Raw genomic sequence first — 21,894 nt, forward strand, 5'->3', positions numbered from 1 at the left:
ATTGAGCAGAGAAGACCGCCAAATTGCATTGGGTCGTTTACAAGCAGGCCAAAGTCAAAGTGCAATCGCCAGGCACTTCCACGTGTCCCAGAGCACCATCAGTAGACTGTGGGTCAGGTTTCAAGCCACTGGCTCCGTTGCTGACTTGCCACGAGCGGGAAGACCAAGGGCGACAACTGCTGCTCACGACCGCTTCATACGGCTCCGCCACCTCCGGAATCGTTTCCTGTCGGCCTCATCTTCTGTCCAGGCTCTCCCCGGGCCACACCGATTATCGGACCAGACCGTGCGGAACCGCCTGCATGAAGCTGGTTTGAGAGCTCGCAGACCTCACAGAGGAGCTGTCCTCACCCGCCGCCATCGCCAGAACCGAGTGCAGTGGGGCAACCAGCACCTTCGCTGGACCGTCCGGAATCACTGGAGACACGTGTGGTTCAGCGACGAGTCCTACTTCCTGCTCCAGCGACATGATGGTCGGAGGAGGGTCTACCGGAGAGTAAACGAACGTTACGCGCCCAACTGTGTGGATGAGGCACCCGTTCATGGTGGTGGAGGCGTCATGGTGTGGGGGGCGATCAATACCGCTGGAAGGAGCACCCTGGTGCACGTCCAAGGGCGCATAACTGCCCAGCGATACGTGGAGGAAATTCTGCGCCCACACGCCCTTCCTCTTCTGGCTGACCAGGATGCCATATTCCAGCAGGACAACGCTCGCCCGCACACAGCACGACTCACCACCCAGTTCCTCACCGACCACCATGTCCAGGTGCTTCCCTGGCCATCCATGTCGCCAGACATGAACCCGATAGAACACCTCTGGGATGAATTGGACAGACGTGTGCGCAGGCGAGAAGAAGCGCCGGCAAATCACCGCGATCTATTGCAGGCACTTCAGGAGGAGTGGGACACCATCCCACAGCAAGATATCCGGCATCTGATCCAGTCCATGCCCAGAAGGTGCCGGGCAGTTGTTGCTGCTCAAGGCAGTCACACCCCCTACTGACTTGACAGCCTCGGCACCCAATCGTATTGATTGACTGATTGATTTGAAGATGCAAATGAACTGTGTGTGCATTCAACTGTGTCCATACCAAATTTCAAACAAATAATCTAAATATTGGATTTTCTGTTAATTTTTTCGAAAAATAAAACAAATTTGGCAAGTAGCAACTATGCGTTTCTTTTTTTGAACAGTATAGTATATGTTCCGTTGCACAATCCGACCATTGGTCGGTTAACATAACATATAAATTATGTTCATTTCAGCGTGGTCCATCATATTGGAAATTTCATGATAGTTTGTTTAAGGATCATGTCTTTGTTGATGAATTGAATTTGATGTTGGAAGAATTTGAGATACAAGATGAAATAATGGAGGATCACGTTAAATGGGACATGAGTAAGATTAAAATAAGAAAATTATGTATTCGGTGCAGTAAGGAAAAAAATAGATGTAAGTTTAACAGACATGTGGAATTGTTGGAAAATTTGAATAGGATTGATAAATCCCTTGTTTTAGATCAAGATAATAACAAATTGTTGATGGAAAAAGATAAAGTAAAAGTAGAATTGGAAATGTATTCAATACAGGAAGATAAGGGAGCCCAAACTAGGTCTCGAATTAAATTTATTGAAGAAGGAGAAAACAATACACTGTGTTTTCTCAATATGGAAAAGACACACTCAAACGCGAAAATTATGGATCGTCTTGCTAAAGATGGTCAGGTGATAACAAATCAGGATGATATTTTGACTGAACAAGTACAGTTTTGTTTAGAAGGAGATTCGAAAACAATATTGAGTTTGATGAACATTTGGTTGAACAGTTTTTGGATGGTGTTGAAGTTCGACAATTAACACAACAGCGGAAGACAGGAATTGATAGTCCAATCACTTTAACAGAATTATCGACATCCTTAAAAAAACCAAAAAAACCTCTTCCTCCCCTGGATGTGATGGTATTACAACCTCCTTTATGAAGTTCTTCTGGTGTAAAATAAAATACATGGTATTGAATTCCTTTCATGCATCTTTCTTAAAGGGAGAATTAACCGTCACACAAAAACAGGCAATAATGATATTAATTCATAAGGGTAAACAGTTACCGAGGGACGACCTTAATAATTGGCGGCCAATTTCACTATTTAACACTGATTATAAAATATTGGCAAAGACTCTTTCAGTTCGCCCATCTAAAGTTATTTTAAATATTATTGGTGAAGATCAGTACGGTTTTTTGAAGGGTCGAACCATTAGCTTAGCGATCAGGCAAATAGACGATTTAGTTTCGTATGTAAACGAATATAATAAACCTGGGTTCCTTGTAGCGCTTGACTATAAAGCTGCATTTGACACGATTTCCAAAGAGTTTATTGTGTATGCATTTAAACGATTTAATTTTGGTGCCGTCTTTGTAAGATGGGTAGAGATTTTATTGTATAAATCGGAGAGTTGTATCAATTCTATGGGCTGGTTATCGGAATGTATTGAATTGAACGCCGGTATCAGACAGGGCTGTTCGTTTTCACCGATGGCCTTCATTCTTGCATTAGAAATGTTTGCCTTGAAAATTCGAAATGATGGTTCAATTAAGGGTCTGTTTCTGCCAAAAGAGACTAATGATAACTATAATATGTTTGTTTAAGATATTATTGTATGCTGATGATGTGACCCTATTTTTGAACGATATGGATGAGTTAAAAAAACGCATTAACCCTTGTTACCTATTTTTTCCAAATTCTCTGGTTTGGCAATGAATAGACAAAAAACTGAAATCATGGCCTTAGACAGTAATAAATGTGGTTATGAACATGAGTGTGGGTTAAGGTGGACTACAAAAGTAAAGATTTTGGGAATATATTTCAGTAGCTCATCATCGGTCTCTGAGATTGAAGAAAACTGGACAAGCCGTATTGAAAATATACGACGCAACATTGTGAAATGGTTTAAACGAAATTGTAGTATAATAAGGAAAATATGCATAGTGAAATCTCTTTTGTTATCGCAGATTATTTATCCGTTGCAAGCACTGGTATTACCCCAAAAGATATTGACTGAGATAAATACTTTGTTTTACAGATTTATTTGGAAAAAAAAACGATTTCCAAACACTAAGGCATTTGAGAAAGTTAAAAGAAAAGTGATGTGTCAAGAGTTTCCTGATGGGGGTTTAAAATGATTGATGTAATTGATATGCAGTCCTCTTGTTTGTTGTCCTAGGCTGCAAATTTATTGAACGAAAAGCAGGAAAGATTGGAACAGATACCAATACATATGTTTTCGAATCTTGGTGAAAGGTTGTGTTGTTTCCATTCTAACACCACTGTAAACAATTTTAAAGGATTGGGATTAATTAAAAATGTATTTTGGAAACAAGTATTAATTTGTTGGTTGAAAAATAAGGACATGATTCAGAGAGCACTAGGTGAAGAAATGTTGTTAAGTGATACGTGTTTATAGAACAGCAGTGATATAATGTATTGCGGTCAAACGCTGTTTTTTAGCAATTGGATTAAAGCAGGCGTTTGTCGAGTAAAGGATGTATCTGTTAATAATGAGTTGTTGTCCTTTAATGTTATGCAGTAGAAGGTTGGATGTAAGCCTACAAGATTCTTTGAATATAGGGTCATCTGTACAGCAGTTAAGCAGCAGCTCTACGCTCTGCAAATGGAAATGTATGTGGATTTAACGGTTTAAAGAATCTGAGTAAGTCTTGTCAATTTCGCAAATTAATTATAAAGGAAAAATATGTGGAGCCGGTTATAGTTAAATTTTGGGAAAATAAATTTGATTTCAGGCCGGGAAAAGAGCAGTGGTTAATGGTAAACAAAGTAACCACTGAAACAAGATTGCGAATGTTACAATGGAAAATATTGCACAATATTTACCCCACAAATATTTTATTGTATAAAATAAGTATTTCCTCGAGTATTTATTGTACTTATTGTGAGAACAAAATTGATTATATTGTACATTTTTAAAAATAAATTTTGACCGAAAATTATGTCCATTTGGAAATGCGTTGAGGATAAAGTCAATTGTAATTATAATATGATTATTAAAAATTACCGTAAAGGAAGTTTTTTTTGGCATGTTTGAAAATTCACAAAGTTCCAAGGCACTAGTAAGTTATGTGAATTATTTGATTGTGATAGCCAAAATGTGTATTGGTATTTATAGATATGGTTCCCCTCTGGATATTGTATGCATTTTTGAGAGGAATTGTTATACAGAAAAGTTGTTTAAAATACGTTTAGAAATAGTATTGGTAATGATATAGGTATATTTAAAGTAGAAACGTTACTATAAAAAGCAGAAAAATAAAAAAATAAAAAAGATCAATGAAGAAGGATGCTTCCCGCAAAAAAAAAAAAAAAAAAAAAGAGGCAAAAAAAGAAAGGATTGAAGCAGCCTGTATGCAACTGAGATCACAAAAAAAAGAAAACAAGTCGCGTAAGGCGAAAATACAACATTTAGTCAAGTAGCTGTCGAACTCACAGAATGAAACTGAACGCAATGCAACGCAGCAAGACCGTATACTCGTAGCATCGTCAGTCCACCGCTCACGGCAAAGGCAGTGACATTGACAAGAAGAGCGGGGTAGTAGTTGCGCTGAGAACGATAGCACGCTTTTCTGTACCTCTCTTCGTTTTAACTTTCTGAGCGTGTTTTTAATCCAAACATATCATATCTATATGTTTTTGGAATCAGGAACCGACAAGGAATAAGATGAATGTGCTTTTAAATTGATTTCGAAAATTTAATGATAATAATAAGTTTTATATATTTAATTTTCAGAGCTTGTTGTTAATCCAAATATAACATATTTATATGTTTTTGGAATCAGTAAATGATGGAAAATAAGATGAACGTAAATTTGGATCGTTTTATAAAAAAAATATTATTTTTACAATTTTCAGATTTTTAATGACCAAAGTCATTAATTAATTTTTAAGCCACCACGCTGAAATGCAATACCGAAGTCCGGGCTTCGTCGAAGATTACTTGACCAAAATTTCAACCAATTTGGTTGAAAAATGAGGGCGTGACAGTGCCGCCTCAACTTTCACGAAAAGCCGGATATGAAGTCATCAAAGACATTTATCCAAAAAATGAAAAAACCTTATGGGGATATCATACCCAGGATTTCTTATGTCAAATTTCATAAAGATCGGTCCAGTAGTTTGGTCTGAATCGCTCTACACGCACGCACGCACACACACACACACATACACACACACACACACACACACACATACACCACGACCCTCGTCTCGATTCCCCCCTCGATGTTAAAACATTTAGTCATAACTTGACTAAATGTAAAAAAAGGAATGTCAGCATAATAGCTAAGTGTTTATTTAAAGCAGATACAATATTCATGTTGACGAAAATGACGAATACTATGAAAAAAAGCTATTAGGGCCGGAGTCTATCCATATCTATATTTGGTGTTTAACGTCGTTTTCAACCACGAAGGTTATATCGCGACGGTAGGGCCGGAGTCAGAACAGAAAAAAATAGTGCAGTTAGGTAACATCATTAATTGAAATGCAAACTTACAAAAGAACTATGATAAAAATAGAATTTGCTCAATTTCTGACAGTAAGAATTCTGTTATTTACCGCAGTAACTCTCTGTAAAATTGCAACAGTTGTATAAATACCTTAAATTATGTAAGTACAGTTTTGGCTGTAGCAATGCACTCAAACCGTACACCAATAATTAAGACATCTATAGTGGTGACAACAGTCCTCCTTAATCACCAACTTTTCATTTAATGTCTGACTACAGACACCTGATGAGAGAAGTTACAATACACCGAACCATACATTAAAAAGAAATAGACTGCTAATGTTCAAAAATCAACAATCAACAACAAGAATGTTTTGCTATTGGAAAGTTTGAATTTAATCAAAACAAGCTGTTCACGAGTACATCAGACCAATGGCCACTATATATGAAGGCAAGTGTAACAAATTACTCATGAACGTTTTGTTGTGTTTAAATTAAACATTTTCAATAGCGTATCATTCTTGTATTTGTGTTCGTTATAGTACCAGAGGAAACAAGAGAAGTAAGAGTTTATAAGCGAACACGGTTGTTTTATTGTTGTTGTTTTGTTAACAGTTTTTGTTGTTGCTATCGTTGTTGCTGCTTTTGTTGTTGTTGTTGTTGTTGATGTTGTTATTGTTGTTGTTGTTGCTGTTATTTTTGTTGTTGTTGTTGTTGTTATTGCTGTTGTTGTTGATGTTGTTTTGGTTGCTGTTGTTGTTGTTGTTGTTGATGTTGTTGGTGTTATTGTTGTTGTTGCTGTTGATGTTGTTGTTGTGGGTGGGGATTATGTTCATAAGACTATGCTTTCCCCTGTAATAGACGGAAGGCAGAAATGAGGACCAACAACACAGGACTCTACACTCAAGGGAAAGTCCCCGTTACCACTACGGTGACTATCGCCTGAACCCCGACGGCCATCAATACCTTGCGAGCAACAACAAGTTGGAAAAAAGGAGTCTACAGAACGTGGTGAACCTTCACAACAACGCCCAGAGCAAACGGAGTCGTGGGAGTAACCAAGACAGTCCAGGTCCAGGCAAGTCAATTGTTATCTCCCTTTACCTGTACGACTTACGAGTCTTCAATTTTCCATTCATATTAGATAGCAGTGAAGACCCCAAATTAATAAATCATCGAGGCAGAAAAAGACACTCTTTCCTATTTCCGAGGTCAACAACAAAAACGCATATGGGAGTCTTGGTTGGCTAATTGTTCTGTTACAAATATATACCTCATGACTGGCATTGTCTGCCTGTTGTCTTGGTTGGCTAATTGTTCTGTTACAAATATATACCTCATGACTGGCATTGTCTGCCTGTTGGTCTTCTCATTCATCTCTTGGTTTCATTTTCATTTTCGTTTTTATTTTTATTTTCATTTTGTTATTTTCATAACTTTTAGATTCGGACTTAGCAGAGTACATTTAACTGCGTTGAAGAACGATCGCACGTTCACATTCATTTCAAATAGTGATATGAGTAATGTATAGTTAATTTTTTGTTTGGGCAGATCTGGCAAGTCTGGACGATATACCGTTTTCCCCTGAGCAGATTGGAAATGCAGAGGTCACACTGGAAGGTAAGTAAAAAGTTTTCAAGTTGAAGAAAAACAAAATTGTTCTTGAAATGCTTTTCAAGCTAAGTTAATTATCCGTACCACATGTGAGTGTTTTTTGTCTGTTCACCTTCAATATGTTCTGATGTTGTACACATTTGAGTCAACTCAAATTATTTCTGTTGCTTAGGTTGCGGATATAAAATCCACGCCGCTGACGATGGGCACATTGTGAGCCCAAACTACCCGCACATCTACCCTGCGGGACTCAACTGCACGTGGTACCTGTACGGCTTTCATCGGGTGGATTTCCACTCGTCTGATATTTCACTGAGGAATGGCACAGAGTAAGCTTACACACACACATACCTACACACACACACTCACGCACGCACACACACACACAAACACACACACACACACGCACATACACACACACACGCACACACACACACACACACGTACACTCACACACACACATACACACACACACACACATACACACATACACACACACACATACCTAAAGTGTGGATGGTTACCTAAGAGGCGGCACTGGGTGTAGTGCCTTTCTAGTGCACTTGCACTACAACAGCACTGGGTGCAGTACTCGCTCCGGCATCGAAGAATTTTGCACTAAAAAATGCACAAAATTTGACCTATTTCGTCGCCTATAGAGGACGGAAAGAATGTCATTTTGAACATTGTTATGACATTCTTTCCGTCAAAAAAGTCAATTTAACGGTGTTAAATGAAGCGACCATCCACACAATTAGGTTGCCATCCAGAGTTTAGGTTGCCATCCACGTGTGGATGATTGCCTTATGGTGATTTAGGCAACCAAACCTGTGGAAACGTGGGTACACATACACGCACACACACACGCACACACATACACACACACACACGCACACACACACACACACACACACACACACAATTAATGATTGGTTAGAGCTCCGGCTACGTAAAAAAAGCGAGACAAAAACATCGTTTGTGCGTCTCCGTTGAGGACTATGTTCCGTATTGCCAGGCATTCTCTTCACATTAGTGCACATTTGTAGTCTTCTAAAGCTCAAGAAATGCAGCACCTCGTACGTCTAATAATGTCATTTATTCCCCCTCTGCTTCTTTACCTCTGTAAACTTGTAGGGGTAGTTATTTTTCGATAATGACCCAGCAACCAAACAAATAACGACCCAGCAACAGCCTGAATCCTCGATAGTGCAATGGGTTGAGAGGTTGTTCTGTTTCGGTACTACTTTTTGCGACTGAAAAGTTCCGAACGCTCTAATGTACGAAGTATACATCTCTGGAGCAAACAATACAAACATACCACATTTAAATTAACAACTACAGGCCTGAACACATGAATCTCCATATAAAATCCATGAGTTCGGTTGTTTTCTGAATCTCATCTGCCGTGCTCAAGCCGTTCATCACAAGCAATTTCCCAAGGCAAGTAACTCATACTTTGTCTAGCGACAAGAGTAGTTCCCCTTCTTTTCACTCAGTTCCTTCGACAACAGACTGCAATCCGACGGTCAGTTTTCAACAATATTTCATTTAATAAACAGATCACACGCAACCAAATGCACACATCTCATCAATTTAAACAACATAAAGGGGTTTCATACACTATTTTCCCCAGAAAACTGAACTTCATACAGTTTTTAACGTTGGAACACGGGTGCAAAAGTTCGTCTGCTAGTCCCATTTGACGAAAAAACATTATCCTAAACGATACCAAAACATATACAGAACACACAATATCTGCCTTTGCTGCCACAGCAGAATAACAGCATATCTGTGTACTTGATTTTAGCCCAAAATAGGAAAACTGACAAGAAGTGTTAACAGAATGGAATGATTTGCACGGAACTATACAACCGCGCATTAATCGATCGCCTGCGCAGGTTGACTGGTTGAGAGAATAGGATTCGATCAAACTTTCGCAAAAAAACTCCTCTTTTCTTTGAATAACTGAAGAAAGGAGGAATAAAGAGGTTACACACCTCGTCTCAGTGATTATAAAAAATAATGGTCTCAGTTCGCGGTCATGAAAAAGCTCGCTAAAGCTCGCATTTTTCATGATCCGCTAACTTCGACCATTATTTTTGATAATCACTGAGACTCGGCATGTAACCTCTACATATCCGTACAGATGAATAATGTACGCTATCGTTTATATCACGGACGAGAAAAGGGAATCCTTTTGTTTCCAATCGATGGAAATAGAAGTGGGAATTGTCTCTAAGCTGCACCATGTCACAAGACTGTAAGTTGATCAATGATGTGGCGACCGTGTAAATTGATCAATGATATGGCGATCGTGTAAGTTGATCAATGATGTGGCGACCGTGAAAGTTGATCAATGATGTGGCGACCGTGTAAATTGATCAATGATATGGCGACCGTGTAAGTTGATCAATGATGTGGCGACCGTGAAAGTTGATCAATGATGTGGCGACCGTGTAATAAGAGTAATTCGTTCCCTTAAAGTCACGTGGGCGGATGATCGTGACTGAACGGAGGAACAGCGACTAATATTATACTGTGATTAACTCATATTAATGGACTGTTGGTAACACTAGGATCTTAGAGGTTTGTTGGTGTTTAGCGTGTCTTGTGCATTATCTGTACATTGACTGTACATTAACTGTGCATTAACTGTACATTTACTGTACATTAACTGTGCATTGACTGTACATTAACTGTACATTAACTGTGCATTAACTGTGCATTAACTGTACATTAACTGTACATTAACTGTGCATTAACTGTGCATTGACTGTACATTAGGGGAGACCGGGGCTAGTCCGCCTACTTTTATGCTTTTGGTAGCATAACTGGCGAGTTTGATGAACTAGAAGACTGATTTTTTATTTTACATCAAGACAAATGTGTAGCTGATATCAATGTGCAGACAGTTTTTATGTGCGCATGAACATTTGTTGTACATACTGCTTTAAGTAGACCTACCCTAACGTAGGCGAACTTGCCCCAAGTCGGGGTAAGTCCGCCTACAGGGTGGGGCAAGTCCGCCTCTCTCATCCCATAGTAGGTACAAGACTAGTAGTGGGCAAGCTTTATACACACACGCACGCACGCACACACAGTCAGTCAAACAAGCACCCGATCAGTGGGAAAGCTTTTTTAATTCCCTTCAATATTTAGGTTCAAAAATGCCAATGACAAAATACAAAAGAATGTCGAAAGAATGTAACACAAATCGGCGTCAGTCTTTTTTAGACATGAATCTGCAATCTTTACCATCGAGAATAGATGGAGTCACCATCAGAGTCACAGTTATGGCAGATGTAAACTGGACTGTTTCCCACACCTGCACATTCTTCATGGCGAACTTGCCCCATGACAAATAGGCGGACTTGCCCCCGCACGGGCAGGCAACTCTAGTGCCAGATAGCGAGCACAACATGGGAAGGAAGAAGCAAAACTTTCGTCAGATCTCGACCTTAATTAACGCACTTTCACTCGACACCAAGACTAAGTATTTGTTCTCAGAGGTAATGCATCAAAACCTAAGTCAACTGCTATGCATTCATGTTACAAAAATGAAGAAAAACACTTTTTGTGATCTGTACTCACGATATATGGGCGCACAACCTCTGAACTTCTGCAGGATATGGCGGGAAGTAGGGACACCATTCTCACATGGTGTGAAAGACTAAAAGGTGGCAAACGTAAGAATAAACAGACAAAGACGGATGTGCCCCGGGGGCGGACTAGCCCCGGTCTCCCCTAACTGTACATTAACTGTGCATTAACTGTGCATTAACTGTACATTAACTGTACATTAACTGTGCATTAACTGTACATTGACTGTACATTAACTGTACATTAACTGTGCATTGACTATACATTAACTGTACATTAACTGTGCATTGACTGTACATTAACTGTACATTAACTGTGCATTAACTGTGCATTGACCGTACATTAACTGTGCATTGACTGTACATTGACTGTACATTAACTGTACATTAACTGTGCATTAACTGTGCATTGACTGTACATTAACTGTGCATTGACTGTACATTGACTGTACATTGACTGTACATTAACTGTACATTAACTGTACATTGACTGTACATTGACTGTACATTAACTGTGCATTGACTGTACATTGACTGTACATTAACTGTGCATTGACTGTACATTGACTGTACATTGACTGTACATTAACTGTGCATTGACTGTACATTAACTGTGCAATAACTGTACATTAACTGTACATTAACTGTGCATTAACTGTACATTAACTGTACATTAACTGTACATTAACTGTGCATGAACTGTACATTAACTGTACATTGACTGTGCAATAACTGTAACTGTACATTAACTGTACATTAATTGTGCATTAACTGTACATTACCTGTACATTACCTGTACATTAACTGTACATTAACTGTGCATTAACTGTACATTGACTGTGCAATAACTGTACATTGACTGTGCATTAACTGTACATTGACTGTACATTAACTGTACATTAACTGTGCATTAACTGTACATTAACTTTACATTGACTGTGCAATAACTTTTCATTGACTGTGCAATAACTGTACATTAACTGTGCATTAACTGTACATTAACTGTACATTAACTTAAATTAACTGTACATTAACTGTGCATTAACTGTACAGTTTCCGGTTAGCAGTCTATCTGGTTGTGGATGGTGATACAGGTTCCGTCACGAAGCATTGGCCATCAGCAAACCTCACACAACAAGTACACAAATCGGGAAAAGAAGTAATTACTCCTTTCTTGATGCGAGTAAATCTCTTTGCCGTCTCTTGGGCACCAGGCAATGTGCTTTTATTTTCCCTGAGAGAATGATTCCAATGACAAGCCCAAAAGTGCGCTGGCAACAGTAAAAGAAACAGGACGTTGAAATTGGGTGGACATGAGGGTGACATTTAAGACGCTAATCACATTTAATGTTCTCAAAAAGCAATACGTACGATACGAGAGAAAGAAAGAGAGAAATTATATGTATATGTTTGGAGAGAGAGAGAGAGAGAGAGAGAGAGAGAGAGAGAGAGAGAGAGAGAGAGAGAGAGAGAGAGAGAGAGAGAGAGAGAGAGAGAGAGAGAGAGAGAGAGAGAGAGAGAGAGAGAGAGAGAGAAATCAGAACTCAGAACGGTTTATTGTACAAAGGCCACAGACCCATATACAAACCAAGGGGAATGGGGGAAAAACAAAAAACAGAAACAACACAAAAACACAACAACAACGACAACAACCATGAAGAGAGAGAGAGAGAGAGAGAGAGAGAGAGAGAGAGAGAGAGAGAGAGAGAGAGAGGGCTGGGGGGGGGTAAAGAGGGAGGGAGGGAGAGAGAGAGAGAGAGAGAGAGAGAGAGAGAGAGAGAGAGAGAGAGAGGGCGGGGGAGGGGGGTAGAGACAGAAAGAAATAGAAAAAGACAGAAAGACAGACATACAGACAGAGAGAGAGAGAGAGAGAGAGAGAGAGAGAGAGAGTGAGGGAGACAGACTCACAGCCAGGCAGACACAGAGACAGAGACAGAGAGGGGGAGTGAGATTGAGAGAGAGGGAGTGTGAAAGAAAGAGGGTGGATTCGGAAAGAACAGGGGAGTTAAAGAGAAAGAGGGGAAGGGCAATTCAAAGTTAGAGAGAAAGAAGAACGGAGAGAAATACAGAGATAGTGAGACAGAGAAAGGGAGGAAGAAGGAGAGAGAGGGGGAGGGCAATTCAAATTGAGAGAGAGAGAGAGAGAAGAACGGAGAGAAATACAGAGATAGTGAGACAGAGAAAGGGAGAAAGAAGGAGAGAGAGGGAGAAAATAACTGGGGAGAAATAGGAAGAAAGAGATACAGAGACAGACAGAGAGAGAAACAGAGTCAGAGAGAAAGAAAGAGAGAAAGGGAGAGAAGATATGGGAAGAGATACGGAAAAAGAGATACAGGGACAGGCAGAGAGAGAAACAGAGTCATAGAGAAAGAAGGAGAGGGAGAGGGAGAGGGAGAGGGAGACGGAGAGGGAGAGGGAGAAAATAACTGGGGAGAGATAGGAAGAAAGAGATACAAAGACAGGCAGAGAGAGAAACAGAGACATAGAGAAAGAGGGAGAGGGAGAGGGAGAGGGAGAGGGAGGGGGAGAGAAGAGCTGAGAAGAGATACATGCAGGGACGGACAGAGACAGACAGAAATGCATTGAAACTTTGGTACATGTGGGAGCGTTTCTCTTTTTACGACAATCGTTATCCAAATGAAGGGAAATAAAAACAGTAAAACAAAAATCACGTTTCTGTCTCCGCGGACAAGCTGTCAACACGGGCTTAACATCACAAAGCAACAACAAAAATCACGTTTCTGTCTCCGCGGACAAGCTGTCAACATGGGCTTAACATCACAAAGCAACAACAAAAATCACGTTTCTGTCTCCGCGGACAAGCTGTCAACACGGGCTTAACATCACAAAGCAACAACAAAAATCACGTTTCTGTCTCCGCGGACAAGCTGTCAACACGGGCTTAACATCACAAAGCAACAACAAAAATCACGTTTCTGTCTCCGCGGACAAGCTGTCAACACGGGCTTAACATCACAAAGCAACAACAAAAATCACGTTTCTGTCTCCGCGGACAAGCTGTCAACACGGGCTTAACATCACAAAGCAACAACAAAAATCACGTTTCTGTCTCCGCGGACAAGCTGTCAACACGGGCTTAACATCACAAAGCAACAACAAAAATCACGTTTCTGTCTCCGCGGACAAGCTGTCAACACGGGCTTAACATCACAAAGCAACAACAAAAATCACGTTTCTGTCTCCGCGGACAAGCTGTCAACATGGGCTTAACATCACAAAGCAACAACAAAAATCACGTTTCTGTCTCCGCGGACAAGCTGTCAACATGGGCTTAACATCACAAAGCAACAACAAAACTCTAACCGCACATCGAAGGGCACTCACGGTTAGAACAAATAACATTCCTGGGACAATAAATTACATTACATTACATTACATACATAGAAACATTGCATGGACAAAGATTATCCTGTATTTTCGAGAAAAGTAATGGACATTCACGGATTCATCTGGAAACTTGTAGGCACTGAGTATACTCCGACAACAAGTTTAGTTGTTTCCGTGAATTCAAAACAAAGTGTCATTGACTATTTTAGAATACAGTGGACGCCGCTTAATAAAACCGCGGTTAATAGAGCCAGCCGCTTATAAAAGCCGATTTCAGACGGTCCGGATTTATCACTATATCTTATGTATTAGAAAAAGCCGGTTAATAAAACCAACCCGCCGCTTATTAAAGCCAGTTTTCTCAGAGAAATCACGTAGTTTGAGACTAAAACTCACATTATCTTGTGGAAGACGACCAACAAACAAACACTCATAAAATCGTTCTTCTCTGACGAGTAATGGTTCGTGACGGTGACAGTGAAATTATTGATGTACCGAAGTGATCAAAGTACCCGTACATGTACATATTTAAAACAAAAGTTCAACATCCTTCGTGAAGTTTTGTTTAGATTCAAACAAGTGTAAATGACGAAAGAAAGTGACTGAGTGACGTAAACAAAAGAGAAGATTTTTTTTTCTTTCGAAAATGACGTATTCCTGGACCGCCGGTTAATAAATCCGCCGCTTATTAAAGCAATTTTTCGTCGGTCCAGAAGTGGCTTTATTAAGCGGCGACCACTGTATACATATTTTGCTTTCTGTATATATATTTGGGGGCATTCATTTAACCTCGTTTGAGCATTCCGTTTTGGTAAAAGCTCTGTTCGGACATTTGGACTTAACAGGAGTAAGTATAACAAGTCGCGTAAGGCGAAAATACAATATTTAGTCAAGTAGCTGTGGAACTCACAGAATGAAAGTGAACGCAATGTAAGTTTTCAGCAAGACCGTATACTCGTAGCATCGTCAGTCCACCGCTCATGGCAAAGGCAGTGAAATTGACAAGAAGAGCGGGGTAGTAGTTGCGCTAAGAAGGATAGCACGCTTTTCTGTACCTCTCTTTGTTTTTACTTTCTGAGCGTGTTTTTAATCCAAACATATCATATCTATATGTTTTTGGAATCAGGAACCGACAAGGAATAAGATAAAAGTGTTTTTAAATTGATTTGGACAATTTAATTTTGATAATAATTTTTATATATTTAATTTTCAGAGCTTGTTTTTAATCCGAATATAACATATTTATATGTTTTTGGAAACAGCAAATAATGGAGAATAAGATAAACGTAAATTTGGATCGTTTTATAAAAATTTTTTTTTTTTTTACAATTTTCAGATTTTTAATGACCAAAGTCATTAATTAATTTTTAAGCCACCAAGCTGAAATACAATACCGAATCCCGGGCTTCGTCGAAGATTACTTGACCAAAATTTCAACCAATTTGGTTGAAAAATGAGGGCGTGACAGTGCCGCCTCAACTTTCACGAAAAGCCGGATATGACGTCATCAAAGACATTTATCAAAAAAATGAAAAAAGTATTCGGGGATTTCATACCCAGGAACTCTCATGTCAAATTTCATAAAGATCGGTCAAGTAGTTTAGTCTGAATCGCTCTACACACACACAGACACGCACACACGCACGCACACACACACGCACATACACCACGACCCTCGTTTCGATTCCCCCTCGATGTTAAAATATTTAGTCAAAACTTGACTAAATATAACAAATGAGTGAATTGTAACAAACACACACAGTGCCGTTGTGATCAATAGTAGCACTAATACTACATGAAATCGAAAATCCATTTAAAGATTGCACTCGTAGATTTTCAAACTAGCTCTCAGAGAAAGTCAAGTCAAACAGTAACAGATGCTTTCCTATGCCCTTATTTGACGATCAAGCTATCTCTCACCAAAAGTTATGAATCAAACCTGAACAGATGTTCTACTCTCCCCCCCCCCCCCCCCCCACCCCCTGTCCCAACACCCCCCAAAACTCTCTGCTCCACCCCCCACCCCCTTCGCCCGACTCCCACGGGAAAAGAAAAACATGTGGATAATTGTTGTCATTCTGACACAGAGTGTCATTCATCAAGACTCATCACCCGGATCCTAAATGACGTAATTTGTCCACATAGATTACCAGGCTGTGATCTTGGCGAACCAAAGGAGGGACCGCGAGTTAATGATGATCTGGAGATACCGCAAATGAACTTCATAGTCCTGTCAATTATCGCTTGTCAATTATCGTAAGTGTCCGCCTTTATCAGTCCATTATGTCTTTTTGTGTCATCAATTTCTTTAATTGTTGGTGGAATCTGTATATGACTAAGTGCCAAAAGGTGCGCACGAAAAGCGGACAAAGGGGCTAAAAAATAAAAGTTGACAAACATGACTGATATTGTGATTTTTGTTAAGACAACAGATGCTGGAACCCAATTACGAAAAGAAAAGATAAATTTACCCAAATGATTTTACAAATAACGATAATTTTGTTCGTTATATCATTCAAAACGGCACTGAGTCATAGCATTAAGGTTATCTCGCACGTTTTTAAAGCTAGGGCTTTGAAACTTGGCACACAACCAAAGTATAATGACCTCCAGGTATGGTGCACATCACATTAAACAACATTGAATTTCAAGGTCACAGCGAGGTTAAATTTCCTTTGCAAACTGGAAAATTGTCGTTGTCACGTCTTACATGTTTTAATACTAGATCAGTTAGACTTTACATACTTCACATACTTTCAGCATTTTTATAAAACCTCATTAAAAGTGACCTGCTGGTTAATCTTTGTCAAAGTTCAAGGTCACAGCGGGGTCACATCTGGTCCAAATGTGGAATATTTTCAATTTATTCAGCGCGTTTATAGCACGAGCTTTGAAAATACACACAGTTCTAGTGTATAATGTTTACACACGATTAAAGTCTGGTTGAAAAAGTCAAGGTCACAGCAGGTTCGCGTTGAGGTCAAACATATACATTTTTCAATGAGGTTTTCTCATATGTTTTTGAAGCTAGGGCCTTGAAACTTGGCACACTACGCAAGTTAAATTAAACCTCATCAAATTCCAAGGTCACAGTAAGGTTAAAGATCCTTTAAGGATATTTTCTAAAAAAAGGTGACCGCCTGGTTAATGTTTGTCAAATTTCAAGGTCACAGCAGTGCCATCTGGCTTAAACTTTGAAAAATTGTCAATTTCTTCAACTAGTTTTATAGTGTTTGAAGTCATTCACACATGATGAAAGTCTGGTTGATAAAATCAAACGTCAAGGTCGCAGCGGGGTCGCATTGAAGTCAGACACATACAATTGTCATTTTCACGAACGCCTTTTAAGCAACACCTTTGAAACTTCACACATTCCAAAGTTTTGATGTTGTTTGGTTATAATCAAAGTGTGGTCAATTTCCATGATTGAGAGCATTCAGAGGGGTCAAGTTGAGGTCACACAAAAAGTGATAATCTTTATAAGACTCACGTTTGCTGCTATTGCTCACTTGACATTGGTGAAAGTGCTTATTTTATAATTGTTGATCTTGATGTTTTGACTAATTAATATTACCAGGATCAACCATACCAGATTTCAAAGTCCAGAAGTTGTCAAACCTCAAACCTGTTGGAAGTTTCAAAGATTTAAGCATCAACAAATTTCTATTTGATTTGACCTTAAATAACAGATTTGACCTTAAATCTTAAAACAGATCAACCAGACTTTGGTTTTATATAAATTGAAGTTCAATACAATTTCCTTTTTGTTTTACCCACGCGAGACCCTGCTATGACCTTCACATTTCTCAAGGATCAACCTTGAATTCTCCATGTTGAACAATCATTAAGCAAAAGCGTTGTTTGAAGTTTGAAGGTTCTAGCTTCAAAAATCTCTGAAAAAATATGTTTCATCCGTTTTCTGAACCACATGTGACCCAGCCGTGACCTTGAAATCTGACAAGGGTCAACAAGACTTTTACCATGCATGGGGGCGATTAAACCCCAAATGTGTGTGAAGTTTCAAGGTTTTAACTTAAAAAACGTCTGAGAAAAATATACATTTTCCTTTTTGGACAATGTGTTGCACGCAAGACAACACTGCCGTGTGCTGACAAAACCGAGTAAGTCCATTTTTTTCAAAAATGATATTTTTTGTTCATCAAAGCTTAGAAATTAAGGCGCACCTTATGTGTAAATTGTGACTTTGTGAAATAAATAGATAAAGAGATATAAAAAAAGTAAGTCCACACCTTAAAAACTGTTTAAAGTACATCTGCCATGTGCTGACAAAACCGAGTAAGTCCATTTTTTCCCAAAAATGATATCTTTTTGTTCATCAAAACTAAGAAATCAAGAAGCAGCCTGTGTGTAAATTTTGACTTTGTAAAATAAATAGATAAGGAGATATAGAAAAGTAAGTCCACAACTTCAAACATTTCTCAAAAAAAATTACATGTCAATTTGCTGGTAAAACCAAGTAAGTCCATCCACCAATCACAAGAACCTTTATGACGCTATAACCAATCAGAATGCAATGTTTTTGCCAGTATGACGTCAAAGTCAATCCGAATATTCTTGCGGCATTTTACTTGTTAGTAGGGGTGCTAGTTTTGGTGCAAGCATGGCTGCTAAAGAAGAAGTGTTGTCAAGATAAATGACAAAACAGTGAAAATAACGTTAACATTACGAATTTGCACAAGATGGAGAGAGAGAGAGAGAGAGAGAGAGAGAGAGAGAGAGAGAGAGAGAGAGAGAGAGAGAGAGAGAGAGAGAGAGAGAGAGAGAGAGAGAGAGAGAGAGACTAAACAGGGAGAAAGTGAGAGAGGGGAAAGAAATCAGGGTCGAGGGGGGGGGGGGGGATGGAGGGAGAGAGAGAAATAAAGGAAAAGAGGAATTAGGGAGGGAGGAAGAGAGTAAGAGGGAGAGAGATAGCGAGAGAGGTAGGGAGGGATAGAAAGAGAGATGGAGGGAGGAAAAGAGAGAGATAGGGAGGGATAGAGGGAGGGAGAGAGAGAGAGAGAGACAAGGATCGTCAGGAGAATTATAGATAGAGAAGAAAAATGTTTAAAATAAAACGTCATAAGGTGACGTCATTATGTCTCGCCTTATCGAAAGAGGTCATTTGTGTGTTCTAAACTTTAAATGACGTCATTTGTGAGTTCTAAACTTAAAATGACGTATTTTCTGTATGGGTCGTCTGACAAGAATTTTAAAACTATCATTATAGGAAAATTGGGAACCCCTTGGACTTACTTGGTTTTGTCAAAACATTCATGCACACTTAAAAAGTTGTTTTTGGTTGTGGACTTACTTGTTCATATCTGCTTATCTAAGCACTCTAAAAAGTAGAAATTAGGACACAAGATGCGCATTGATTTTTTCTTTTTGATGGACAAAAAATATCATTTTGAAAAAAAAAAAGACTTACCAAAGCGGAAGGTCGTGGGTTCGAATCCCCGCCGCACCTGACGGGTAATTAAGGTGAAGATTTTACCGATATCCCAGGTCAACTTACGTGCAGGCCTGCTGGTGCCTTATCACCCTTCGTGTGTACACGCAAGCACAAGACCAAGTGCGCACGGAAAAGATCGTGCAGTTCAAAGCAGAGTTCGGTGGGTTATAGAAACACGAAAATACCCAGCATGCTTTCACCGAAAACGGCGTATGGCTGCCTAAATGGTTTCGTAAAAACGGTCATCCACGTACAAATCCACTCGTGCAAAAGCACACGTGTACGTGGGAGTTTCAGCCCACGAACGCAAAAGAAGAAGAAGAAGCAGAACTAAAACGCCTTCACAAAAATTGCGTCCTCGCTGTTAAAACCCGTCAATCGGGACAGTGAATGTTTCCGTGCCATGTCCACACGGCACCTGAATTGCTTAATATCAATTCAAACGTAACACATCTATAAATAGATTCAGGAAACATTGACACCTGCAATAAAATCACTTTCGTGCCTGTGCTAGCATTTTAATGTCCAGAAATATTTCGTAATAACAATTTCAAGAAACGATTTTTAAGACATCAAACCCGGGTAAATAGTGTTTGATTTGAATTTCAAATAATGTGATTTAAGGCTGTAACTATAGTAGTAACCGTACCACCCAAACTTACAACAACAAAACATTACCGGAACAAAAAAACATGCTGTGTAGCTTAAAAAATTGTACGTGAATAATATGTATTTTAGCAAATCACCGCAATCTGATATGCTCATCATTCTCCAAGGCACTCAAACTAACACTCACGTACACAGTCATACACAAGAACCAGCTTTTATTTTTGACTGGACATAGTCCTTAGATCAAGACTGGTTTTAATCAGAACAAACACACAAACGCACACATTGTTACAGGTTCGCTTCGAAAGTATCTGTGAGAATCGTACCGAAATGAGCCAGAGCGTTGTTTAGAGATCAAATAAGCAAAGGGAAGTAAACGCTCTAATGTGCACACGACATGTGTAATAGAGTAAGCGAGAGTTATACGGAACGTTTCTCCTGGCACATGAGAGAATAACGCATTGAAATGAACAAGCGACTTTCATCCTCAAAAAAAGCACTACTTTTTCTTCCAAATGTTTTGACAAAACCAAGTAAGTCCACTTGCTTAGATCTGTCAAATTTTTTAGATCTGATATAATGGAAAAAAGTGACAAAACCAAGTAAGTCCACAAAATGCCCAACAAAACAAAAACCATCCATCAGATCATTATCAAACTCGGGTTGTAAACGTACAATAATACTATTTATCTTATTATCTCTGTAGGTTGATCAAGATAATCGTCACTTTTGAGAAATGTAATAAAACAGAAAAAGTCGTTTATCTCAGAACTAGCTTCAGTGGACTTACTCGGTTTTGTCAGCACACGGCAGAACACGACAAACGCTCGTGTTATCATTCTTTTACTTTAAGGTCAACTTGCGTGCCCGCTCTTTCGCTAATCTCAATTAAAATTCATCTTGGAAGTTCGGTTTTATTACGCTTTTAATTAAGAAGATTAAACTAAGACAACAAATAGTTAGTTTTACCCATTAAACTCGATAAGGTAGTGACATTTTATGTTGAACGCAAGATGGTGTCGCACGCAAGATCTGAAAAGATGTTGACGACATAATTTCAACACTTGATAGCGCATTCGTGGTTCGTGATTTCTTCACAAATTTTGAACACAGAATGTGTCACGTGGTTCCGTAGATGAAGTAGATCTTTGTACATGTAAATTTTGTTTTTAAAAGAAAATAACCGTTAATTACCGAACATTTTGTCGCACGCAAGATATGACGAAATTTTCAAATCGTTTTCAAAAATGCTGTTCAAAAGTTCTGCAGTCTTTGCTGGATTACTTGAAAGACAGCAGTTTGATACACCGTTATCGCTTGACGTGTCGACATCAATTCCAGAGTTTTTGAAAAAGAAATTTAGTAAATATCTGCGATTGAAAAATGTATGCCGTGATGACGACACATCTTGCGTGCGACACCTTAAAATTCGGTTATCGAAAAAAAAAAATTCTCTCGAGATTTAGATTTGACGTTTGGTCTCGTCTGTAAAGCGATGTTTCAGGCATTCAATCAAACTAAATGCAATTCATTTGTGCTTCTTGTTATTTTTCTGTGGCATATTCAAAACACGAGGTATCACGATGTCCTTTTTCAGATGGCCGGTTTTGGCGTTATTTTTGACTTTAAACAAAGATAACTTCAAAACCGTTCAAGTCAGACACACGAAATTATGTCCACTATCTCTTCGCACATTCATCCACACACACACCAATTTTCAGCAGACACACGTTTTTAGAAACATTTTTATTGTAAAAC

General features: G+C 39.1%; 1 protein-coding gene and 1 long non-coding RNA gene across 2 annotated transcripts in view; one reads left to right on the forward strand and one right to left on the reverse strand.

Moving 5' to 3' along the window:
• The window catches only part of LOC138980558 (uncharacterized), a 401,185-nt gene that overhangs the window by 130,006 nt on the left and 249,285 nt on the right, over positions 1-21,894 (reverse strand). The gene's annotated exons all lie outside the window — the stretch shown is intronic.
• LOC138980552 (uncharacterized) overlaps positions 1-21,894 on the forward strand; it is a 58,765-nt gene that overhangs the window by 1,248 nt on the left and 35,623 nt on the right. The window contains exons 3-6 of the mRNA XM_070353439.1: positions 6,376-6,592; positions 7,066-7,134; positions 7,301-7,457; positions 16,221-16,331. Of these exons, the coding sequence (XP_070209540.1) occupies positions 6,376-6,592; positions 7,066-7,134; positions 7,301-7,457; positions 16,221-16,331 (554 nt within the window). The remainder of the gene's footprint in view (positions 1-6,375; positions 6,593-7,065; positions 7,135-7,300; positions 7,458-16,220; positions 16,332-21,894) is intronic.

The sequence above is a fragment of the Littorina saxatilis genome, linkage group LG11, assembly GCF_037325665.1.
Source record: "Littorina saxatilis isolate snail1 linkage group LG11, US_GU_Lsax_2.0, whole genome shotgun sequence".
NCBI lineage: Eukaryota > Metazoa > Mollusca > Gastropoda > Littorinimorpha > Littorinidae > Littorina > Littorina saxatilis.